Source organism: Pagrus pagrus (genome assembly GCF_965226575.1).
Source record: "Pagrus pagrus genome assembly, chromosome: 11".
Taxonomy (NCBI): Eukaryota; Metazoa; Chordata; class Actinopteri; order Spariformes; family Sparidae; genus Pagrus; species Pagrus pagrus.
Window position 1 is genome coordinate 12,044,716 of NC_140195.1, and position 26,152 is coordinate 12,070,867.

At 39.8% G+C, this 26,152-nt stretch overlaps 2 protein-coding genes across 8 annotated transcripts; both read left to right on the top strand.

Moving 5' to 3' along the window:
* Positions 1-1,934: 1,934 nt before the first annotated feature.
* tp53inp2b (tumor protein p53 inducible nuclear protein 2b) lies at positions 1,935-12,231 on the top strand. 5 transcript variants are annotated; one of them, XM_084367296.1, is made up of 4 exons: positions 1,935-2,297; positions 6,778-7,166; positions 7,866-8,439; positions 8,557-12,231. In XM_084367296.1, exons 2-4 carry the CDS (start codon positions 7,043-7,045, stop codon positions 8,822-8,824), a joined length of 966 nt encoding a protein of 321 aa, XP_084223422.1. In that variant the 5' UTR covers positions 1,935-2,297; positions 6,778-7,042; the 3' UTR covers positions 8,825-12,231. The 5 variants fall into 5 exon arrangements, with proteins under 5 accessions (XP_084223422.1, XP_084223421.1, XP_084223424.1 ...); XM_084367295.1 differs by having other exon boundaries at positions 1,938-2,301; XM_084367298.1 differs by having other exon boundaries at positions 1,938-2,301; positions 7,869-8,439.
* A 1,812-nt stretch (positions 12,232-14,043) lies between these two features.
* On the top strand, positions 14,044-25,640 carry ggt7 (gamma-glutamyltransferase 7). 3 transcript variants are annotated; one of them, XM_084366722.1, is made up of 16 exons: positions 14,044-14,275; positions 15,020-15,597; positions 16,681-16,907; positions 17,082-17,233; positions 17,322-17,439; positions 17,541-17,608; positions 18,125-18,198; positions 18,337-18,530; positions 20,005-20,092; positions 20,959-21,086; positions 21,191-21,279; positions 21,374-21,526; positions 21,633-21,747; positions 21,861-21,998; positions 22,210-22,309; positions 24,186-25,640. In XM_084366722.1, the coding sequence occupies exons 2-16, from the start codon at positions 15,378-15,380 to the stop codon at positions 24,356-24,358; spliced, it is 2,037 nt and encodes a 678-aa protein (XP_084222848.1). In that variant the 5' UTR covers positions 14,044-14,275; positions 15,020-15,377; the 3' UTR covers positions 24,359-25,640. The 3 variants fall into 3 exon arrangements, with proteins under 3 accessions (XP_084222848.1, XP_084222847.1, XP_084222849.1); XM_084366721.1 differs by lacking the exon at positions 14,044-14,275 and adding an exon at positions 14,300-14,623; XM_084366723.1 differs by lacking the exon at positions 14,044-14,275 and adding an exon at positions 14,657-14,880.
* The last annotated feature ends 512 nt before the right edge of the window (positions 25,641-26,152 follow it).

Here is a 26,152-nt window from a genome sequence, read left to right on the forward strand (position 1 = left end):
ACTGTATGTGATTTAAAAACCTCGATTTTGACTTCATGGGAAATTAAGCAATACACTTTAATTTCTAAGAAGACAAAATAAAAGGATATTTTTCTGCATTATAATCCCCCAATTGAAATTTTGAGAGTACAGGTATTCTTCCATCTGTATGCAGTATCTTCTTGACAAGTAGCTTACTTTGGCGAGGTGGAACAAACAGAAAATATATCACCAAAAAACATTACAAAATCATATTTGGTAGCTTATAAAGAATCACAAAGAGCTCTTGTCCAGAAGTTCTGAGGAGACGGACCTGGATTGCAAACAAACTTCAACCTGCCTCAAAGTTCAAGGTTCAGGGTGATTTATTGTCATTATACAACACAGCATTGCATAGTGCATTTTTTAAATTTGTGTCTGCGTGACTGTAGACAACAGCAACAGGAAGGTGATGATAAGATGGTCGACATCTTCGCATAAAAAGTTCAACATCTGGTAAACACTGTCCATCAACTTTGTCTGTGTTTGAGCACCAAGCATCAGTGACATAAAGGCAGAGTCCACCTCTCCTTATCCTGCACTCTGCCAGCTTGGATCACAGTCCGCCTGCAGAGCGCAACAGTTTGTTTTGGATCTCATGATGGGGACACGACTTTTGTCCTATGACCAGACATTAGCCAGGAGCAGCCTTAAATTAAAGATGGATTGGACACACTATATTTTAGGTCATCATGGCCAGACGTTAGAGATAATTCAACTATAAATAGTGTAGTAGTGCTTTTCATCTTCACTAAAGGAATTTCCTCTTCCACAGTGTCAGCATTCTGGTGCTTATGTGGACATACACGTGCACACAGCCACACACATTTATACATGCGCCCATGAACACAAGCAAGCTGTGACTCTAGGTTATCACAACAATAAAGTGGGGGATTATGCATTAACGCACAAACGGACACAGGAACACACACACACACACACACACACACACACACACACACACACACACACCAACATTTATTTCAACAGTCACCAGTGTGCACTATCTGCAGTAATAAAAGGCAGTGGGTATTCTCAGAGACTGCAGAGTGTAGAAGTGACCACCAGGGGTTTCTTCAAAACCTCTCCACAGCTCATTGGTTACTCAAATGCTGCATTCAGAAAAAGCACGTCTGATTGGCTGGTGGAGGTTGAGTGGCAGGTGGAGGTGCCTCCCCACTGAGGCGGAGTGAAAAGAGTGATGTTGAGGGGGAGGGGGAACAGGTCTATTTACAAATACAATTTAAAGCAACAGCACCAGCATCACTGGACAAGGAAAGCTAATATAGTTTGTGAAGTGGAACTGTTTGATAATTTGAAAAGTCAAGGTTGACATGAGCATTACTTTCAGTAAATGATTCATTTTAAAACTTAGAAGAGAGCTGGGAACATAAAAAACAGATAAACTTGTATCACTAATGTTTGTCAGTATTCAACAAGATGAAATGATGCAGTTTAATATTTTAATATAACTGTCCACATGATAAATTATATAACACAAAGATAAGGACACAAAAGACTGTGTTCTGTCTGTGGTCCAAAGTCCATCCAGGAGTTGATGTTACTGCTTTACAGCTCTGTGCTCTTCTTCCTGCAGCTGGCTGTATTTAATTAAACACCAAGTTGACAATGTAATCACTTTTTCTGTCAACAGATCTTCATATTTCCATGTTATAAAAGCCTTATATTTGGAGCTATGCGAGCACAGACTCGGGATCAGTTTACCCTCCCCCAGCCCTGACCCAGAGCAGCGGAGGATGATGAAAGTAGAAGCTGATCCGAGATCAGTCCCTGTGTAGAGTCACCGTTTCCATCTGTGTGCAGGTTGACAGCTCCTCTCGCCCAGCCCCCACCGTGTTACCAAGAAGGGTCCGGCTTTTGGCTTGTGTAATATTCTGATTGGCTGGTTCGGTTCGGTGTGGGCGGGGCGAGGGGCGTGGCCGAGCGTATTGTGATCTCACAATCAGCTGTTTTGTACGTTTTACATTCTGATCCGAGGATCAGCTGGAGGCAGCAATAAACAGGAGGAAAATTCTGCAGCGGAGGAAAAAAAAATAGAGGAGAGGAGGATAAAATAAAAGCTGCAGATGTTATGATCTGAAAACATCCGTGTAACATTTTTTTACACGAAGCCCTTCTTCTGAGAAGAAAGCCTTTTATTTTTGTATAATGGTGTTTTAACTACCTCACTTAAAGACTATCTAAAGCTATGCTTTAAAAATTATTGTCGTTTCTACTGTGTGTGAGATCTCGTTTACAACTTGAATAACATTGCAAAGGCAGGTAAGATGTATTTTTTTTTATTCGCTTTCTAATCTGATACCTGTGTGTGTTCTGTGTCTGTAGGGGTATCAAGCTACAAGCGGCTGCATTCCTCATTATGATACAGAAAATATTCATCAGCCATCATGAAATCAGAGAGGATGCAGACTAAAACTGCTTCATCTGTCACTGACTCGCTGGCTATTTCTGCTGTGCGTTGTAATTCGTGATGACCTATTATTAGGTCAGGAATAGATTTGAAAGTAGAAGGCTGTAGCAGCCCAAACCACACGGCTTAATTAGGTCTATTCGACGTCCTATATCCTGAAAAATGACACCGGGCTGCTTGTATGTACATCCCACAGGGTGCCAGCAGACCTATGTTTTGTAAATTGCACCAAATGCTGATGTGGAGTCCAAGTCGATGGCGGATGTTGATGTTTTTTTCTGGGAGGCGGACCTTGTATGTAGGCTGAGGGCTTTTTTATCTGTAAATATAGTGGAAATAAAGCGGAATAAGAGTCATAGTCATTGCATCGCCTCTCCAGTCGATGTCTTTTCGTGCAGTGTCGCTGAGCCACAGCTGTCATTGCTTTGACCCTTCAGTGCAGCTTATACGGATAATTCATGTTTAACCTCGATACCCTCCAGAAAGTCTTCTTCTCCTCTCGGTCACTCGACTGTCACAGGCTGAGGTCTTTGTTTTACTCTTTATTTTTTCCCCCCCTTAATTAATTCAAAGGTTTTTTTCAAATGTCAACATTGTTGCTATGAGCATTTTTTTTTTTTTTTTTCACAACAACTCCAGACGATGACTGTCGACAACAGCAACCATTCACATGCGGATTGTTTTCATTATCGTGTCGCAAAACGCAAATGAGACATAAAAAGCTATGTAGGTCGCATGTATAGGGTTATAATATGCTGAATTCTCGCTATATTTGCGCTTCAGATCTCTTTTTTCCCCTCCGGTCGTCAACCAGGCTGGAGCCTCTCTGTCAGCATCAGTGACGTAGGTGCGACGTCACAGGCGTCTTGTTTTTATTTCGTGAGTCCCCTCCCACCCCGCTCCTCTCCTCCTCCTCCTACTTTTGTTTTTTTCTTTCTTTTTTAAAGACCAATGTCATAAGAAAGATTCATAATTCAAGGTCCTTTTCATATTTGAGGATGTGCAGGTGTGCCTGTAAAATTGTATTTATAGTGTTTATAGATATTTAAATATAAACCTTAGGAAACTTGGGTTTCTATTAAACTATAAACTATAAAAAAAAGTTGCAGATGGTTAATATTCACCTTTAACCCTCGCCAGATGTTAAAAAGACATCCTAAAAATGTTACAAAGCCTATCGAATTCATATTTACAGCAAATTAAATATGCACAAGATAGTTCAACACACATCCACCATTAATTAATGCCTATTTGTAGTGTGACATTTGGATTAAAAACACAAAATAAGACCTTTCAGCACACCTCATGCATATAAGAATAAGGTAGCATCTCTGTTTTAATGTTTTCAGGTAATTTAGCTTCAATCTTTAGATATTAGACGTTGTTTTCTCACATGTTAGATTTTAATTTAGGCCTGCCAGTTTATTTGACAGGAATGTTGCTCATTTATTTCTCAAGTCTTACATGTTGCAACATTGCTCAACATTATCTACACTGTACTTATAGTGTAGTACGAGGCACATATCTTTACATATCCATTAGTATTTCTCTTTCTATATGCATATACTAAGTCGTCACATATTAAAGATTTAATGCAAAATGTTTACTGTAATTTTTATATTTCAGTTTATTCTCACTTACTCCTATGTCTTAATATTTCTCTCTATTTATATCTTGTTTATATATAGTGTGATATTTCTATTCTAGAAGGAGCAACTGTAATGTACCCAACTTCCCCCTCAGGGATCAATAAAGTATTTCTGATTCTGACAGGGACAAAAAACAGCTAATTTTAACTTTTGGCATCCTAAAACTGTCATAAAACTGCCTTTCTTATCAAAATAGAATTTACAATAATAAATAATATACAATAAATATACAACACGGTTCCAACATTAATTAATGCCGAAATACAGTTCCTAAAAATAAGGAAATACAGCTCTGTTAAAAGACTAAAAGAAGTTAGACATTGCCTTGACTGCAATAAATGCTGCACATCTGTCCCTCTGCTTTCTCTCATGTAATAGATGTCAGTTCAAAGGACATGTATCAGTGTTAGTTGTTAGATAATGCCTTTACACAACATTTCTCCAGGAAGTGTCTCCTCCAGGATAGAAGCCATATCAGTGGTGGTTATTTGCTCTTTATTAGCATTATCAATAGCTATATTTACACCAGTCAGATAGCCCTGAATTAGCTGCCACAGCCACCAAACTGATAAAAGTGGTTTATCAGGGAAGTGCTCCATGTAATCCCTGTTGAGTGTGTTTTTTATGGATGTCTGCCACACCTTATGCAAAAAAGCCCTCGGGCCCTGCCACCCAAAATTTGTTTATCCCTATTTATTCTTCATGGTCTCATGACTTAAGTTTCTGTTAGTCCAGGAATGCATTAAAACAATCTCAGTGTTGCGGATGGGCCGCAGCACTTCAGTTCAAACTCGGTTCATGGTATCTTTTCGGATTTCCTTTGCAAAATCCCCAAAAACACAACAACCATGGGCCTTTTTATTTAATTCGCTCTGGATTTTAAACACATGACCTAGAAAATGAGTCAACATGAACTCTTATAACCCAGAGTGCTAAAAAATACAGCTGAGAGCTTTTTATCCAGTCAGGTCATAACAATTTCTTTATTTTTTTGAAATAGGATTCCACCTTTGCAGATTTTGGCCCCATTTTCTCCCCTCGTTCATTTGTCTGTCATGTTCCCTTGGTATTTTAAGCTTACACCCATGCAAACAGTCTTTAAAATGATTAATACTCCATCTGACATGATAAATCTCAAAAGCCTGCCCTGTCTCTGTATGGGTGCAATTGGGATTTCTCTTCCATTTAAGTTCCTGGTGGCCATGGTGATTCTCCAAATAAGGACAGAAAGTGTCAGCTTCCCAGCGAGCGTCCATCCATGCGGATCTCCCTCCATGTCTCTGTGCTCCTTATTTAAATCTCTCGCTTTGTTTCACCTTTTAATCTGTGCTCCTTCATCATTATTAATGTTTGTCTTACTTGATTTAATAGTTGAGTGACAGCAGCACATATCAGATTTCCATGAGAAAGTAAAGACAGATGAGGCTCTGGGTCAAACAGATAATCCTGAAAAAAGGTTATGATCTGGAATTTAGAAAGCGTTAAAAGCATCTGAGAAGAAACCAGTTTCACCTAAAATTCAGAATGAGTGTGTCAGCAGGTGAAGTATTCTTCACTCTGTGATCTCTTCGGTCACTGCAGTCACACAGTTTGAGTAAACAGAACTCAGCCTTTGAACATGTAAGAGTTTGTCATGTAAGCGTTGGCTGTTCAAACATCTGCTCAACATTACATCATCACTTGTCCTTTGCCTCAGTACCTTCTGTCCCAGTGTTTCTGTCCTGCACTCACTTTCTTTGACTTTGTGAGACTCTTTGTATCACCTCCATTCACCTCCTCCATTCCCTCTCCAGCCTGTCCATCTGTCCTGAGGCTGTGTTGATTGGTTATCTAAGATTTTGTGGGGGGAAGGGAGTTCAGCTATTGTCCTCCAGCTTCCAGCTGGGTCATCGTCTTGAGAAAGTTTAAATGGATGGCACCATTTTATATATAGGCTATAAATATCGGCACTTCCATGAGGAAGTCTCCTGACTCATTTTTTTTTTTTTTTTTGTCTCGAGTTGAGGATTTACAGTACATACCTCTGTCTAGGTTTAATGCTCGTAGCAGTTGTGCTTTACTCTTGAAGTACTGACTGAATAAACATGAAAATGCATCATCATCAAGCTTTAAAGTGGCTATGATCGATCATTTTATACTAATGATTACTATGCATCTGTGAAGCGGGTGACTTCAGCTCTACAGAGCGTTTTAGCGACAATCAAGTCACTGTTTTTGTTTTCTGGCCTGCCACTTTGCTGCTTTGGTTCACTCTCACCTCTTTCATCAGCGTTGAGTACAGATGCAGCAGCTCGATGACAACAACAAAAAAGCAGAGATAGAACTCAGACGTGTTGGTTCAACCAAGCTGATTTCATGACTCCCAGCTAATCTGACACGCAAGCTATCAGGCTAGAGAGTTATAGTTTTTATAACACATTCTTATGTGTTAACCTGTCATCAGAAAAAGCCATAATGTTCCATGTTTGAGTCTAAGTATGGTTCCTACTTGCCCTTACCACACACATTGCTCACTGACTGTTCTTATCTAATGTGTCCTGACTATGCAGCAGGAAATTAAGACAATATGTGACTTCCTGTTTTTTAGTTGTCTTATTAAACAAAAATGTGTTCAAGCCTTTTATCTTGTCATTGCCACTAACCATCATTTTCTCTCTCTCCCTCTCTCTCTCTCTGCAGGCCTTTGTTCCAAACCAAGTGAAACCTTACATTTGCACTACAGAAGCCTGTCCACTCCTGTTTGTCAAAACCGAAATCCAGCAAAGGGCTTCAATTGATAAAAAAAAAAAAAAAAGAGACTAAAGAAAATCAGACAAACAGTTGCATAAAACAGCAACAAGTGATACGTATAAACAGATAATAAATTCAAAAAGGCAGCTACAGCTTTTTCTTTGTGGACGACAAAAAGCACCTGAGTCATCAATACTTGACAATACAAGCAGTCATGTTTCAACGCCTGAGCAACCTGTTGTTTGGGGAAGTAGAAGAGGTGGCGGCTGAGCTGAAGGGACCCAAACCCTGTGTGACGGAGGCCGACGAGGAGGGATGGATGCTCGTCAACCTGCCTGGTGAGTCTCAACAGAGGAAGTGGAGGCGTTTTAGAGCCATGTCTAAACTACAAAATGATATGTGTTTCATGTTAAAAAGCTTAGGCAGCCAAGAAATTGCTTTTGCATGTTCATGCTACTAACATTTGAAGTGTAGAAGTAATGAGGGGGATGATGGGGTGAGGTGAAGAATCAGTCGGGGCGTGGCACAGCTACACTGATGCTCACTCATATGGCTGCCACACCAACAGTGTTGTCCGTCAGATGATGGAAACACATAGTTCTCTTTGAACACACATCTCCTACCTTTTTGTTTATGATCTCAATCATGACAAAGGCAATTATTGAGTATGAAAATTTGCTTTGGTGCCTGTTCAGAAGCCAACCAAACACCAAAAGCAACATTAAAAGTACCATTAAGCAGAATCAAGAAGACAAACATTATGTCACTGACATAATCAAAACCTCAGAGGGTCAACACAACTAATGATGTGACTCTTTTATGTTTTGTGTTTCCCTACCCCCCTCCTCCTTCCCCTCCTGCAATTTTTTTTAAACACCCTTACATTCCCCACGGTGGTATGTGTGCGCGTGCGTATGTGATCCCCTAAAAATTGCCCCCTTCATCCCGCATGGCTTTTTGGAAATCTACCACATTTGCATCATTTTTGCAACCTCCCACCTTAAATACTCCCGATCTCATTGCTGCCATTTGCTCAGAAGTATCTGACTGCATGATGCAGGCGGAGGATGAGACGGGAGCCCCACTGATTGCACAATCATTTCCAGACAGTAACCAATCAAACCACCAAGACACACATACAAGGACTGAAAGCCCGGCCCCCGTTCCCCACGCGCCTCACAAGCGCCGTAGGACACATAAAGGTCGGGCACGTGGTGCTGTAGCATCATCAGACCCCCTGTATTGTCCGACCGCTAGTCCGTCAGACTTGGGTGCCACTACACCCGTGACCCTGCCGAGACGGGCCAGACTGTCCACGCCCTCCTCCACCCCGTCAATGTCCCCTGGCTCTGGAAGTGAGTGTGGGGGCAGTGGGGGTAGCAGTAGGGCAGCCCCAGAGAGAGGCTGCATGGATGAGAGCTGGTTTGTCACCCCTCCCCCCTGTTTCACTGCAGAGGGAGCCACAGCGGAGGCCAGCCCGATGGAGGACCTGCTCATTGAGCACCCCAGCATGTCCGTGTACGTCTCCTCCAACAACTTTTCCATGGTCTCCAACAGCAACCTGTCTGTGGTGGGAGAGGAAAGCATTGTCAGCCTGGCGAGCAGCGTGAGGTGAGAAAAACCCTCTTTACACTCACCACACTTGACCTTCAACTGCCTTTTCAGCATCAGCACGACTGTCACAATAATCTCACCCATGCTCACATTTTTTTTCTTCTCCTCTTGCAGCAGAGTGGCTGAACCAGCTGCTGCCCCCGCTACCCGCAGCACTATGCCCACCCGGGTGACCCGTGGAGCAGCTGCCCAGGCTGGAGCTCTGGCCAAGGTCACCCAAGTGGCCAGGGTCCAGCGTAGCAAAGCCCGCATCGAGCGGCGCCATCTGGGCCGCAACCGCCTCCAACGCCAGAACCTCACCAGGGAGCAGGTCCCCCGCCACGCAGCCCACACCAGAAACACCTTCCTTCACCAGCCCAGCAAGCGTAACGTCTGCCACTAAGCTCCCCAGCAACCAGGGGGCATCGTTTACTCTGAGGGCATTAGTAGTGCATAGTCAACTCCAAGACACACATGGTTAAATGTATTCATCCGCTACATTTGCTTTCATTTCTGCACATTATATCATAACACACTCTGGTACACACACTGGTAGACCAGAAGCTTTTTTAGTCACAAGCTGACTCCACCTGGTAGTTTTATGCCCCATTCTGCTGATATGAACCAAGCCCTCTGAGTAGATCTGTGTAGACCTCTATTATACCTATCGTCCGTTGCAGTATCCAAACAACTAAAAAAAATATTTATACAGGTTATACTTAGAACCAATAATGTCTGAAAAAACAACAAAAAGTTTAGCTCTATTGATTTTTTTCTCCTATCATAGTAAAATAATCTTTTTTTCTTTCACTCTTCCTCAAGACAGCCTCAACTTTCTTTTTTTAAAATTCAACAATTAATAATGATTTGAAAGTGTACTTTCAGACATGTCTGATGGAAACAAAGCAAGACAGAGACAAGTTACGCCTCAGTATCTTTGCAGCAAAAACAACTCATCATGTCTTCGAAGCTTTATGTTGTAGGCAATTCTTTTTTTATTCAAGAAAGGTGGAAGGCTATACCGTGTGTGGCGAGTGTGAGAGGAAAATCACTCGACATTTGTTTCTCCCCAGTTTGGTCTTGCAACATGCAAAGTACCAACAAGGACAAGGACAATAAGCAGCCTGTTTCATCATAGGAAGCACATGTTGTGATATTTCTCTCTTCTCACTTAGTGAAGGGTGCGAGCAAGTAGAAGATGGTGAGAGTATGAGCAAAACAGACTAAAGAGTAAAAATAAAAATGTAATGATGGAATAGAACTAGATGTGTTTAACATGGAAATGGTCATAGGAAAGTGTTATGTAACCCTCTGAGTGGCTGCTCTGGATAATGAATGAAGCACCTTATTTTGTGAACTGACTGGTGCTGTAGGAACCCATAATGAATATATAATAGACATACTGATATGGGGTTGAGTTGAAAGGATACAGAGCTTGCCTTTGGGTTACAGGGTATGAAAGGTTACAGTAAGTGCGGAGCGGTATTGATGGCAACTCTTTATTTTGTTTTGTTAGATTGTTTTTCTGCTCATTATTTAAAACATTATTTTACAGTCTCTGTCTCTGCATGGTTCCACCAAAGAAAGAAGAGAAAGCTTGTTTCTGTCAGACATAGAGAAAGTACACGCTTGGCTTTTAAACATAACAAATAATAATAAAAAAAAAGGTCCCTGTGGATCATAAATTGCATCATGATCATTAAATGTGCAGTCTGTAAACTAAGGTAATGTGCCCGGCACACATCAGCCATTTCCATCCACAGCGTGTGCCGTGATCCTCCCTCATCCACATGAACACCAAAAAGAAAATCTTTCGACACATCAGTTCCTTTCATCGACACTGACTGCAGCAACTTTTAGGAGGAAAGGGAAGAAATGTCTCCCTACATCCTAACAACACCCATCTTTCCCGTCCAGGACTATCATCCTGCTTATGGATGTGCGACACATTGCTCTCTAACATCTCCTCCGTTACTGTCGGTCCCTTTCTTATTAGCACATCCAGCACTAACAGTGTCCACTTAATGATCTAGCTTACTGATATGTATTCGACAACAATAGTAAACAATGGTGCTGAAGTGTATACTAATGTTTGTAAATTATTTGAGACATGGATGTGAGTTTGCACTGTCATACATTTTTGTGAGTCAAAGTTTTAGTGTGCTGTGTGCTTGTTTTTTTTTCTTTTGTGATATTTTTTTTTCTTTTCTTTTTTGTTTTGATTCAAATTGTGTGTGAGAAGGTGTACTGACACGTTAAATGCTAGAAAATACATGAATAATGGTCATTCATTTGTCCTTGTAAATATTACAAAAACAATTTATAACGCTCCGATAGATGTCAAAGCCTCTCAGGACTTGAGTCCACAACGTCGCGTCCGATGGGACTAATGAGAATCCTCTCTCCGCCTCACCTCTGTGCTCATTATCAAATCAAGAGGGCATTTCAGTGGCCAAAAGTGGTGTCTTTGCCCCAACTTCAGTCTCATCTCTTTGAGATTAAAACAGCACTAGACTCAGAGTTGATGTGCCATAGGCAAACACTGCCCTCCAGAGGGTCCACTTAGCACAGCACTCGGCTGTATGGATGCTGGTGAGGATGCAGTACAATGACATGGGCTTTAAACCGATCTGTACTGGTGTGTTCAAACGGACAGATTGAGAGTCTGCGGATTCATTTCTGATTGTCGGAAAAATTGAGATGTCTTGTCACTTTTACATCATCTAGACAAGAGAGATACATTATTTTCTCTTGACACAAACCACATATTTTTTATTTCTTCCAATAATCCTATAAATGATTGTTTTATTCAAAAATCTGTTAATATCTGTTAATTTATGATATAATTATGAATATGATCTTTTTTCTGTTTAAAGATGACTATTATGTATCCTGTTGATTCCTCTGAATGGTGCAGGGGATGGATCTGAGGTGATTAGTCTAACACTTATACACTTTCTTATTATTCTAACTGATTGTTTCTCCAGGTTTAAATTTACTTGCCTGTTGTAAAATGGTACACAGAGATTGAAAACAGGGAAATAACAATGAGAGATCGCAGGTGGAAGTCATGTGTGTAAAATGTTAAGATCACCACAGATACCCATCTGCTGCTGCAAACCTGTCCTGTTTGGACATCTTATTTTTATTTCCTCCTTTCTCACCAGTGTCATGTAAACAGGAAATGTGTCCTCAGTATGTTGTGTGTGATTATATAAAGGTGTGGTTTATGATTGAAAGTCATCCAGCAATGGGGAGAGGGAGTGGTCACCAGGTGTGTTGAGCTTATATGATGTATGGACAGGGAATGGATGAGGCAGGAGACAGATAGTTAATATATGAAAAAAAAAAAGAAATTAAATGTATCATAAAAAAGTACAATATGCTTGTATTTTCCCATATAGTCATTAGTTCACCAATAGGATGTTTTAAATGAAAGGCGTTGAATGTCTGGGGAGTTTCATATGTTTTATGTTGTGCCCTGAAATGATGGCAGCTTAAAAACACTTGGGGTTTCGCCCATGTTACATCTCAATTAGTACACCCCTCCCCCCATAAAAATGAAATATATAGACATATAAAATTTGGTGTATCTGATATCTACAGTATGGTGATTGTGCCTTTCACTATTTCTGCATGGTTTTTGTGATGTACTGATTTTTCCATCCCCAAAGTGGACAGTCGTCCACTGACAGGCAAGACCTATGCAAAAATCAAAGGATGGGTTTTCCAGCATCCATTCAGAAAACACAGGTACCCGCCCAAAAAAAACAACAACAACAACAATAAATACTCAGGTTAACACCTGAATCTTGTGTCATTATTTTCATGTGTGAGAGCAGGAGGGAATGGGATTAGATTTAAGAGCAAGGTAACTATTGTCAGTGGTATAATTCAGATACTTAAGGTAAAAGTAGCAGTCCCGATAAGTAGAAACACTCAAGTATGTTCAGGTTCAAGTCACTTTTTCTGTACCCACAGGTAGATTTGGTTTGCAATCAAAGACAAGGCATCCATCTTGAAACACATTTTATAGCAACACTGACATAATAAAACACAATAAAAGTACTCATCACTCCACTAATCAGAAATCTAATAAGAAAAAAAAAATTCTCCACAATTTTACTTACTTTTGTAATCTTTTCAAACTAAATTCTTACATATTGCACCTTTAAAGTATAAAAAGTAGCACGTTATGCAGCAGGTTTTCCCCCGTCAGTGTTGTATTGACTGATAATTATTATTGATGCATTAAAAGATGCAAGCAGCGTTTAAATCCTGCAGCTGGTTAACAGAAAGCTATTTTTAAAGGTGCATTTTGTAGTTTTAGGGAGGAAATTTTAATCAAAAGAGAAAGATCTTCATTGACGATTGATGTTTTTTTAAATTCTTAAATAAACTAAATAAACAAACTCTCTTCAGTTTCATGACTGACTAAACTGAATAAACAAACTGATCTTAAAGGTCAACACAATTTCATATTGTATTACTTTGTTTACATTTGGCGGACCCTGCCACCCTTCTAGCTTCAAACAGTGTTCTGGGACCTTATTTTCCTCTGAGAACAGCTCGTTCATCAGTTATGAAAAAAATAATAATTCTGAGTTTGTATTATTACCTTATTGATATTGTAAATATTGATTGTAAACCCCATGCAGATGGAAGGTTTTCAAGTTTTGTAGACTTGTTTAAAACTTGCATTACTCCAGACAAGCTCTATGGAGCCATTTAATGCATTTTAAAAAATGTCTTCTGGTTTTTCATTTTATAACAAGTCTCAATCTATTTCAGTCATTTATGCTGCAATGCAGTTTTGCTGTGAAGCTCCAGAAATGTTTGGCAGACTGCAACACTTAGCCCGACTTTCTATCAGCATGAGGGTGAGTAGATAATGACAAACTGAGGGCAGCAGTGATGACTTGATGACTTTGTTTACATAGTTGAAAAGGAGTGAGAAGGAGTATAAACTTCTTTAATCACACCACTTCTCCATAAATCATTGAATGGTAATTAACCAGCTTACTTAGTGGTCTAAACCTATACTCTCATTAATGTTACTAAACTTGTCTAAATATAATATTGATTACCTTTTATCTTTGTCATACAAAATATAAATTCATTACTGATATACTATTATTTACATATTTCTATCAATCATATCTATCTTAATCATATTGACCAGTTATCTTTATATATAATATACATTGCAAATATGTAATAAAATATGTGACTATGCTTATAAAATACAATGAATAATACACAATATGATGATTATACCTTATTTTCATACACATAGAATAGAATAAATATAAAGTAACATACAATGAGTGAAAGTCCTCTGTCACATCATTCCACCACAGTCTATCTTGCAGATTAGCTGCATGCATGCAGGCAGAAGTTTACTGTATGCAAAAAAGGCAAGAGGTGAACAGATGGGTGTTGTACTAAAGTGTAAACATAGCCTATTGTTTGAGATCAATATGGGCGGGGTGCTTTGCTCCGGGCTTGGAATTTTAAATGTCATCAAACTATGAGACAACATGAAGGATACTGTATGTAGGGTCAGCAGTGATTAGATTAGTGGTAATGTGGTCTGTCTGTGTGGACTGAAGCAAGTAAAACAATTTACCTGTTGACCTATTTAGAAGGCGGAGGAACAAGAGGAGAATGAGGCTCGATGGGAGGGACAGGAGATTTGTAATTGGAGCAGGTATTCTCCTAACCTGCTATAACCTGTCGAACCGCCTCACAGATACTTGAGAGACAGACAGACCGGGTGGACCTGTGTCCTCGGGGGCACAAACACGCTTGAGGCACCTGTGCTGTAGAGGGGCACTCATCCATCTACTGTGAAGTAAGTCTGATGTCGGTGCCTAGGCGACATCGCACATCAAATATTTCCTTTATGTACACAGATGGATTCAAACGATTTCAGCTCGGTCGTCACCTCTTAGCCAGAGACGTAGTGAGAAATATGAGCCTGAAAGTCCAGCTAGCTCGTTTTCTCGTGGCAAGTCTTCTCGGTTGTCCTGAGCGGTAACACGAAGCTAACTTCGCCGCTGTCAGGCGTCGTGATTCAGGAGCTCTTGTAGTCTTGGAGACGGGGAGCGACGTCCCCTTCAGCTCACCTGTCCTGTTCAAAATCATCAATAACACCGTCGAGGGAGGATTTTTTATTTGACTATTTAAGTTGACGACAACGGTGAGTGACGTTACCCCTCGCTTTAAGCTCTTTGTAGCCGCACGTTTGTCCAGAATTAACGCTAACAGATAGATGCGTTAGCTAGCTTGTTAACAAACAGCACACGCAGGATAACTAGCTAGCACGTCAGGGCTCGGCTCTCTGTGTGTGGACGTTGTTTTTATTATAGTGATGCTGTTGGACACAGTACAGGGATAACAATTCAGACGACCTCCTTTCAGCATCTTAAACAGACGCAGGCAGACATATTGTCGCAGGTCAGTATTTGTGGTAGACCGTGTTTGCTTAGTGTAATGAGCCCGAAGCGTCAATACAAGGATGCAGAGGCGTATGCTTCTCTAAAGGACATTCCTTTTCTAAAACAAGTTGATCTACATGGTTTGTTGTCTTCTGCAGGTGACAGGCTGCACGACTGGAAAAATGCATCATCATCATCGGAGCTGCACACCCGTGTCTTGGCCTATCAGAAATATCCTCTAAGAAACTGCAGTGATGTTGTAGTAAGGGTGCTTACATCACACAAGAAAACTACAAATCCCTGCAGGAGAGTTGATATATAATGGGACATTAAAGATCCCATCAAATTGATGTAATTCTTCACAGCAACACTAGTGGTCCATAAAAGTATATTAAGGTGATTTTTCATCTGGGTGACTTGATTTTCTGATGTGACTGGAAATATGGATCCCCTGGAATAAATCACCCGCGCCCTTAAGGTAAAGATAAGTGTGTAACTGCTGGATCATCAGTCACCATGCACAGCCCAGCTCCTGACATCGTAGCAGGGTACCCAAGTGGATGTGTGGCTGATAAAGATGCCAATCCGGAGACCACCTTAGGGAGTGCCTACTCTCCGGTGGACTACATGAGCATCACCAGCTTCCCCAGGCTGCCAGAGGACGACATGCTGTCTGGGGAAAACACCCTAAAATCAAGAAAAGATGATGACAACGTCCTGAGTGAGCAAGATACAGGTGTGTTAGACAGATCAGATGCAAAAACATAGGCCTCCACAAATGCTATTATTGAGTGTGTTAAGGTTTCCAGATGTAGATTCATGGAGCAGCAAGATTTGATTGCATTGCTCATTGTTGCATATCATGTCTAAAGGTTTGAGTGTCACTGGAGCATCCTATTTTATTGTTTAATTGTTCAGTCTATGAAAAGTCAAGCAATGGTGAAAAATGTCCATCACAGTTTTCCAGAGCCCAACATGATATGCTGAAATGTCTGTTTATTAGGGTTAGACCAATCATCGGCCCTGGCTGATTATCCGGGCCGATATTCAGCATTTTCCAATTATTTGTAACAGAGACAGTTTTTTCTGTCAGATTGGCGATAAAATAATCTAATTTAAAATTGTGCTGCTTTGACTCTGATGCAACATCCTCTCACACAATGTCCCGCCCACGATAAAATCTGATTGGGAACATGTCCCATTCAATAGCCTATAAATACTGATTAGTCTGAATCTGCAAAGTAACTAGAAACTACATTTTTCAAATAAATGTGGTCGAGAGGAAGAATAAAGTACCTGAAAATTGTACCTAAGAACAGTACTTGAGTAAATAGTGCTTAGGTTTCTTCCATCACTGGTTGTTTTACATTTTGACACAAAGAGTTTCATTTGTATAGCAAATGAATATTGGTCCCAAATATCGGTTTTAACTCTCCTTGATTTCTAATAATCGATATCGTTATCAACCCTGAAGTAGTGATGTGGGTTGACCCCTACTTGTAATATCTAACATACACTCCAAAACCCAAAGATGTTCATATAAGTCCTCAGATTTGAAATGCTGGAACCTAAAATGTTTGTTATTCTTAACATGGAAAAAAAAAGACTAAAATGATTGATCGAATATCACAGTTGCTGATTAATTTTCTGTGCAACTTTGTGGATTGCACACGTGCAGAATTCAGAAATTGGTATTTGTTCGCCATGGTATTGACACATTTTTGAATAGAGTTTGGTGTGAGAAAACAGTAGCAACATTTGTAATTTTCTGCTCTTTCTGGTTCAGTCTAAACCTTTTGATTTGTGCTGTTTGTGTCAGACCCAGATCTGTTTCTGAAGTCGGCTCGCCTCCAGCGTCTTCCCTCCTCCGCTTCTGACCTGGCTAGCCAGGATATCGCTTCCCTGCGGGAGACCAGCAGAGACCCCTTCACAGAAGAGTGTGCCTGCCAGCGAGATGGATTGACAGTCATCATCACAGCCTGTCTCACTTTCGCTACAGGAGTCACTGTAGCTCTCATCATGCAAATCTACTTTGGAGACCCACAGGTAGGCGTGTATGTTGTTCATTTGTAACCACATTTCAAAAGTGTTGCGCTTGTGAAATATTTGCAAGTGATTATCAGATTATGAGTAACTCTGCATGCTCCTCTCATGCCATCCCACACAAGCATTTCAACAGTCTCCTCCCTCCTGCTTTATTTTCCACCTGTTTCTTGCAAGGTCTTTAACCAAGGAGCAGTGGTGACGGATGTGGCCCAGTGTACATCTCTTGGCTTTGACATTCTGGGGAAACAGGGGTCCAGTGTTGATGCTGCCATCACTGCTGCCCTCTGTTTGGGAATTGTTCACCCTCACACTTCTGGTATTGGAGGGTAGGTAACAGAAACTCTTATAAATAGGACTAACAATGAGGTTCTTGGACAAAGCAAAACCTTGTGCTCTTATTGGATTTTCTTTTAGTGGTGGAGTTATGTTGGTGCACGACATCCGTAAAAATGAGACGAGGGTCATCGACTTCAGAGAGACAGCACCGTCTGCCATCAATGAGGAGATGCTGCGTACAAATCTTGATCAAAATGTAAGGGGTTTATTTTATTGTGTCCTTTTTGTAATTCTGAGATGTTAAGGATGACATTGTTTTTGTTACTTACTTAACCTGTTCTTGCTGTTGCATTTCAGCCCGGCCTGCTGGTGGGAGTACCAGGCATGCTCAGTGGGATGTATCAGGCCCACCAGCTCTATGGCAGGTACGATAACTATTATGTAATACTATTTTTAATTGTTCAGTCTCTCCCCATGATGTGTCATGAATAGTTGTAGTCCTGGTTTCTGGACATGATGTTTATTTCCTTTTGTGACAGTCCTGTCTTTCAAATGTCGCTTACAAATGAAGCAGAATATACTATATTAGTATTTTAAGATAAGCTTAGCAAAAGCTTACATTTACATCAGCTCTGACAAAACCTGTGCCTTGTCTCAGTGTTCAGAGCTAAATGAGTACTATCTCAGTGAAAGCGTCACCAGCTGTGTTTTAAAGAAAAGACGTTGTGTATTAGGCTGCAATTACTCCGATGCTGTGTAATTACCACGATCCCGATCCCTCAGCTGCTTGGAGGATGCTGTTACAGAATGTACTAACTTGCTTTAGCCATGCTCGAAGATTGCTGATATCATTTTGTAACCTCTCAAGGAGTTCAGTGTTCATCTGATCGTTTAAAGGATTGTTAACTAAGCCAATTTTTAATGGCCGTTGAATTCCCCAGAATGCCGTGGAAGGATGTGGTTACCATGGCAGCAGATGTGGCCAGAAATGGATTTAATGTTACTCATGACCTAGGTAAGCATAGTGTAATATATTCACCAATAACACAGCACCAGCGTTATCTCCCGGCCTCAGTGTTGTTCCTGAACAACACAAGGTGAAGCCATATATAGATGAGGTATGGTCTCATTTGCCTTTCCTTTCTCTCACTAGCTGAAGCTCTGGCTAAAGTAAAGGACCAAAACATGTCGGGTGCATTTCGGGATTTGTTCCTCCCCAACGGCCAGGCTCCCCTCTCTGGGCTGCTCACCAGGCGTCTCGATATGGCAGCCATCTTGGATGCTATTGCAGTTAATGGGATATCCGAGTTCTACAGCAGAAATCTGACGCAGGAAATGGCAGCAGCGGTAAGAAAGTTTTTTTTATTCTGTCTCCGACTATGATTATATAAAAGCAGTCATGAATTTTGCATGATCTCCACAGGGAGTTCGTCTTGTACTTTAACATGGCTTTTTACATTTAGGCTGGGGTGAGGTAATATTTCAGTGCTGTCAAATTGTCATAAAATAATTATGTTAGTTAATTATGACTCATGGTTGTCTCAGAAAAGGGAAAAGGGAAAGATTTCAAGATGGTATTTATTATTCACAATAATGTCACAAAAATTATATTTTAAGGGGTGATTAAATTATTTCAGATGTTCAAAATATATACTACACATTTATTTATTTATTATATTGTATAACATGAGTATATGTTACAATATCATAAATTATAAAATCAGTGGCCACTTTATTTGGTATACCTGGTAAGGCTAATGCAGTTCAATAAAACTGCTCTGCAATCAAGTCTACTTTCATGCATATAGCTGTCATTTTTTTGCAGTGTCATAGAGTTGTTAATAAAAAATGTTTCAGCTTAAAGGCTAACTTCATAGTTAGTGGTGTTGCTGTACTGAACTGTGTTATATTGAGAGGTGTTAATAATATTCTGATCCCTCATGTATGTAAATATGAAAACTAGAAAGGAGATAAAGCTAAATATAATCTAGTCCGGTACAATACCGCCTTTCACTATACCCTTAATAATAAATATATAATAGGATTCTGACTGTGCCAGCAAAAGGTGTTATTATATATATCATACATTTACATTATATATTAAAGTATGTTATTATAACTTTGAAGTTTTGTAAATTTAATTCCAATAGATTGTACACTTGGCAGTGGCCTATGGGTGTATGTTGTTGTGTCTCCTGTGAGAAAATACATTTACTCACTTTGACACGACAACACATATGTAATATCAACAATATAGTAATCAACTGTTTAAAAAGGGCGGAAATGCAAACACGTTGCAGAGCACCTTCTGACAACAACTCATTTTCAAAAATTACTGTACAGTTTGATTAACTGCCCTTTGACAAGGTATAGCTGTAATCTCATATTGAAGTCACAAAGGTCTGCTGGGCTGTTCCTTTGAAATGTTACTCTTTTTTTTTTTTTTACATGAAACTTGAACACTGTGATTCCCCCAAATCAATTCATTTACATATGAGATCAGCATGGGATGCAGTCAGGCTTTTTGACATTTGCATTCTCAATATTCAGAGAAATATTGTCAATATCAGCCTCCATCTTTTAACATGAGGGACCCTTGTTCTTTTATTTGACTGGAGAGTAACTCAATTGTAAAGACACACACAGCTAAACAATTATCAAACTACAAGCACCAGAGGTCAAACCAACTGAAGTTGTCACTTAAATTCACTGGGCATTATTTGACTGAAGTATCCACTGAGAGTCAACCATGTTTAAATTTCCCAGCACTGCAGTCAGACTATTCAACTTAAAATTTAAAGTCATTATGCATTTTTAATAGGTGCAAGCAAGAGGCGGAGTGCTCACAGAGGATGACTTTGGGAACTACAGCACAGTCTTACAGCAACCAGCAGAGATCACCTATCAAGGTAAGTATCTGTTGTGTTTACATCAGTGCTGTGAGAGGAAGAAGACAAACAACAGCATAAAATTCGCCTGACCTGGATCATAGATGGAGGGAAACCATTTACTTCACATGGAATTTTCAGGAGGAAAGCAGAATAAGAGGCTTTCCTTACTCTCTGTGCAGTCTAACTCTCTGTAAGCCCCGTTACCGACATTTTTTGACACCACAAATGTAATTTTTTACAGAAACATGTTCACTAGAGTTCCCTCTCACACAATATTAATTCTTTCCCTTTATCCTGCTCCTACCATTCTAAATCTTTATAATCCCAAAGCTGCTCCACTGTACAAAGTCAAGGCAGTAATGAAGTTTACAGTAGCTCCCAGATGTTCATTAAGCAGTACTGTTAGTGTCAGCTTTTCAGCCGCCAGCAATCCCCCACAAGCTCCTCGGATAATTATATTCTCTACTTTCTTCCACTGTTCTTGTAAATCCAGTATGTCCCTTTAAATATACACTTAACAACCATAGAAATGCCTACAGCAACAGGGCGAGACTGTGTGAACAGTGTACACCTGCACATCTGACATTGTTGTAATTTATCTCATCTGCTGTATTTTACAAATATTGAAGTAGTTTTTGTTTAATCTTTCATGTCTTTTTTTCTTATAGATATTTATAATTTGACCCTTTTCTGTACACATATGTGTGCAAATGTTTTATTTTTTACAATTACTTGACGTTATGTGCTCAACTATTGCAATTTTCCTTTTGCATCGCATAGATTTTCAGTTTGTCTTCCTTATATTTTATTTTTCCACTGAAATGATTCCATTTTCACAGAAGTCCTTAAAGTTTCAATCATGTGATTTGTTGGTCTTTCTGAAGGACACCATGTGATGGCGGCCCCGGCCCCACATGCAGGTGTTGCCTTGCTCACTGCGCTAAACATCTTGGAAGGCTACAACATTACCAGCCAGGTGCCGAGGAACAGCACCTACCACTGGATTGCAGAGGTAGTGTACAAAATGCTTCACCACTATACAGCATAAGCAGTATTAAATGTGCAGTAATTGATGTGATTTTTACGCAAGTCTTCATTTTGCATCACTCTCCCCAGGCTGTGAAGATAGCTCTTGCCCAGGCTAGTTGGCTTGGAGACCCCATGTATGACACTTCTGTTGCAGAGACTGTTGCCAAGATGCTGAAGTAGAGATCCCTATGTCCTTAAATATTCAATGTATATATCCATCCTATTTCAGTAAGGCATTTTCATTGAACCCTTGTTGTTACCCTCTTAAAGTAAATCACAGGCTTCCGTGCTCCGCCAGATGATCAGCGACTCTCAGGCCTTCCCTGTCAGCCACTACACTCCATCATTTACCCTGGAGAAGGGTTCAGCAGCTGCCCAGGTCATGGTCATGGGCCCAGATGACTACATTGTTTCAGTCATGAGGTACATCCTGCTTTAATTTAACTGCTATTGCACATTGTTTACACAGTTAAGAGCGGATTGGTGTCACTGGAAAACTAATATCAGTTTTCTTTTTCCGCTGTTGTAGCTCTCTGAACAAACCATTCGGCAGCGGGATCGTCACTCCTTCAGGAATCCTCTTGAATAGCCAGATCCTGGACTTCTCCTGGCCTAATAAAACTGAGAGCTCATCACCTAACCCAGTAATTGTGCATTTTGTCTTTGTTTAAGTGATTGTGGTATTGATTGATTTCTTATTGAAAATGTGCTCGTAACTGCTCTTAGTCCTCATGGTCTTTGTTTGCTTTTGCTGTAGCATAACACCCTCCAGCCTGGGAAGAGGCCCATGTCCTTCTTGATGCCCACAGCAGTGAGACCTGCCGTGGGGTTATGTGGCACATACGTAGCCGTTGGATCTTCCAATGGAGAGAAAGCTCTCAGCGGCATCACACAGGTTATTTAATTAGTGGAATATTTACATAATTTCATGACTGATTGTTAAACATTTATTTGTGTTCAAATATATCTTTGCATTTCTGTTTTTTTCTGTATTGCTTACGCAGAACTTACACAGATAGATAGAACTCTGCCCATGTTATTTATAACAATCCCTGTATGTATGTTATTGTTCTATATGTCTTATAGTGTTTTCTGATCCTGTACAGGTGCTGATGAATGTTTTGTCATCGCGTAAAAATATGAGTGACAGCTTAGCATATGGAAGACTCCACCCACAGCTGCAGCCTGATCTCCTCCTGGTGGACTGTGAGTTTTTCCTACTGATCCATCAGTTGTGTGCTTGGTCCAAATACAACAGAGTCCCTTCAAAAACTGTAACTCTAGAGCTCCCAACTAACTTCTTACATTGGTTGCACTGGTGTACCTAACTTTTTCATTCAGGCGCACCAGCACATAGTTTAGGTGCACCCAATACGTTTTAGTTGAATGTCTGATCACATTATGTAAATGATTGAACACAGGAATGTAGGTCCAGATTAATATTTTTCTTTTCACCCATGGGCCACCATGACAAGACGTTACCAGAGGAAACAGTGCGGATAAGGCTTCTTAGGAACGGGGACAGGTAGAACAGTTTACTCCGCTGAGGGACAGGCGGACCAGGCATCGCAGCATTTGTCATGACATAAAATATCAATTCAAATTTAGGTTATGATGTCTCACAAGTTCTCTTGTTTACATGCAAGAAATGTGGGAGCAGTACAGGGTGCAGTTTCACACATGCACCCACGGACATACAAGGCAACACGTGCAAGAGACATATTCAAAATCATGCAATATACTGACAAAGTAATTTGTTGTTCTTTATATGCTGATATTTGTTTAAAGGCAACCGTCTACACAATGTCATACGCTCCATATTGTACATGTTGTTTACAATATCTACTCATTGTTTCAGGGTAGGAGGCTCTTTAAGAAGCCAACATCTTGTAAGGCCCTCTTGCTTGTTACCATGAGAATTCTGAGTAAATATTTGTCTTTGATACCAAGTTCCTTAGGTATGTTTCCTCGTTAGTGAAAAAGATAAGTAAACTTCATATTGAATCCTAGCGTGCTCTTACTAGTGGCTACAGCAGATTGGCTTTCTGACTTCTTTTCAAATTACGGTTGTAATTTCCTGCTGTTAATATGCAGTATGTGTCAGGATATGCCATCTAGATAAAGAATAATCATAGTGCCTTTGTGCCAGTATTTACATTGTCCTCAGAGCTAATTTTTGTGTGCACTATACAAGGTAGATAAAAAGCTGGGAAAACGGCAAGTGCCACTATTGTTATTAAAAACAAACATGACGTGGGTAAGGTTTACCATGACATAGCAAAATGCCTTCCTGACTTCATGTGTTGAGAAAACAATAATCTTCTACAATTTTAGTTGTAAAAATCATATGTAAATGCTGTGAACCCAATATTGGAGGAATTAGATTGAATGAATCCATATTACCATAGTTTTTTTGATTTGTTTATTTTTTTATACAGTTTGTAGTTACAGGGACATTGCTCATTGATAACATTTCTGTAAATGTACCAGTTTAGCCATCCTGTTACAATAGATACATAAGATACATTAAAACAAAACAGAAATATTGTACAAAAGCACATAAAAAAACACTTAAAAGCACGGACAACAATATATATATAGAACATTACACAAAGCACGCCTCAGGATATTTTTATAATTAAATTAGGTAACATACTTGATGACTGAGAACCTTCATCAACATCCTTGAAGATCATTTTAAATTGATTAATAGTGATCCATTACAGAGCAGACATCATGATGTTTTGGATCTAGCTGAGGTCTAAATGTAGTGTATTTAATTAGTCAATGCCTACTGCTGCGTGCTTGGTTTTAAACATGATATACTTTGACCTGCAAGACTGAAAATCCTCATAGACATAGAATCTGAACACACCCCGATTGCTACACCAGCCATGTGAACCCACGCTGAGTAATAGGTTCCATTACCACATATATATATATATATATATATATATATATATATATATATATATATATAACATTTGAACACCAGGTGTAAACACGACCTTCTCTGTTTTACTTTTACTTTATGTTGTACGTTCTTCCCGCTTACCTTATATCGTCTCTTTCTCTCCTACAGCTGAGTTTCTAGAGGAAGACGTGGAGCTGCTGCAGGCCAAAGGGCACAAGGTGGAGAGGATAGAGGTTCTCTCATTGGTGGAGGGCACCCGGAGAACCAATGACCTCATCATCGGGGTGAAGGATCCCCGTAGCGCTGATGCCTCCGCCCTCACTATGTCCAACATGCCCTAGTGCACCCCTCCTCCCCTTGTACTCGCACATAATGAAGAAGGGGTAAGAGTAACACTGTAGTGACGGCTAGTACGGGAGTGAGGAGGCTTTTCATCAACTTAAACACTTGATATAGGTTTATGTCAAAGTGCGGTTGCTTAACGGAAGAAAACCCTGAACAAAAAGACAAGCAGCTAGTTTTTGGCGTGTGAGACCGAGTGGGACAAAGCACTCTGAGCATAGGAGCAGGAATTCTGATGGAAATTAATGAACAAAATGATTTGGTGCAAGAATGTGCAGACAAAATATGATAATACCATTATTTACTGCACATGCCTGGTCCTCAGTGCATTTGACCCACCTTTCTGCTCTTCCACCCTTCCACTGCGTTTCACCATTTGTTCAAATAACACATAAAATCACATGGAATGGTGAAGGTAATGATATTTAAACCTATCATTAAGCCTCACATTTACACACCTGAATTAGTCTATTAACTGAACACAGAGGCTGAACTATTTACTCTGCTGCTCTTTATGTGGTGTTTAACTGTGATTAGATGTTGTTTGGTACAGCTGCTGGAGTTTTAACTGTTGTGAACAAACCATGGCTCCTTGGGACCATGTTAAGACTAACATATTCACACAAAGTACGTCATACAGAACTACGGTAAGACCTTCACATCTCAAATGACTTCCTTAAATAAGAGGATTGCTTCAGATTCACAGGAGTTAAATATCACTAATGTAAGAATAAGTGTATTTAGATATTTAATTTAAGACATTTTATTGGTGCATGATTTAGTTTTTATTTAAAGCTTGTGGCTGCATTTATTTTATTTAACAGAAGGGATACTCGTTTTTAGAATGGGAACGATCTAATTCTTTAGACATGGTTTAACTGGAATCTGTCTATTTTTATATGAACATTTGTTGGGCTGTATACATTATTGTTGAAACACAGGACATCAGCACATTTCGGAAATGGCTGTTATTTTTTCTTTCTGTGTACTTGTGTAATGATTTTAGGTTGTAACCAGTTTTGTACAGCATTGCATTTTAAACATCTATTTAATTTCAGAATGGCCAATGCTGACTGATCAAACGTTTCCTTGACCTTATTGTCTCCCATTTTGGGCACTAGTGCAATATGACTGTTGATGCTTGTTTCCTGTACTATAGAGTACCATGCCTTAAGGTACACATTTGCACAAAACCCGATGTTTGATTTCATGTGCATTTGTATCTGATTTGAATAAAATTCAGCACCGTCCAAACCCAAGAATTAAAATGTTTGCACTCGTCTCTGAATAATGTTTGACCCTTTGTTCCTTCATACAGTGATTGTGCATTCGGTGTGTCTGACCTACTTTAGAACAGGCTTTCTCTTTCCAGACACTGAGCTTTAGGTTTTTGGATGACTGAACTTTAAAACTCAGATGATGTGGTTTACAAATTCCACACAACATTTCTTAGCTGTTTTTATTATTAATAAACGGCAGTACCCGATGAATGTGCACACTGGTCAAGATTCTGCTGCATAAATTTATATAAAATAGCAATGTCCAAACCTTTGCCCTTGGAGGGCTGAAAATTAAATGAATTGGTAAAAGCAAACACCTTTTGTATTGTTAAAATGCAAAATGGCACTAGGATCCCAAATTCCCTGAATTGAATGACCTCTGATTGACCAGAGATTATGAAAAATAATAAATAACTAGGAATCCTAATATTTAAAGTGCATGTTAACCTTGCACAATATTTTTAAAAAAAAATGCATTTTTAAAACAAACTTAATTTTTTTTTCTGTAGAAAC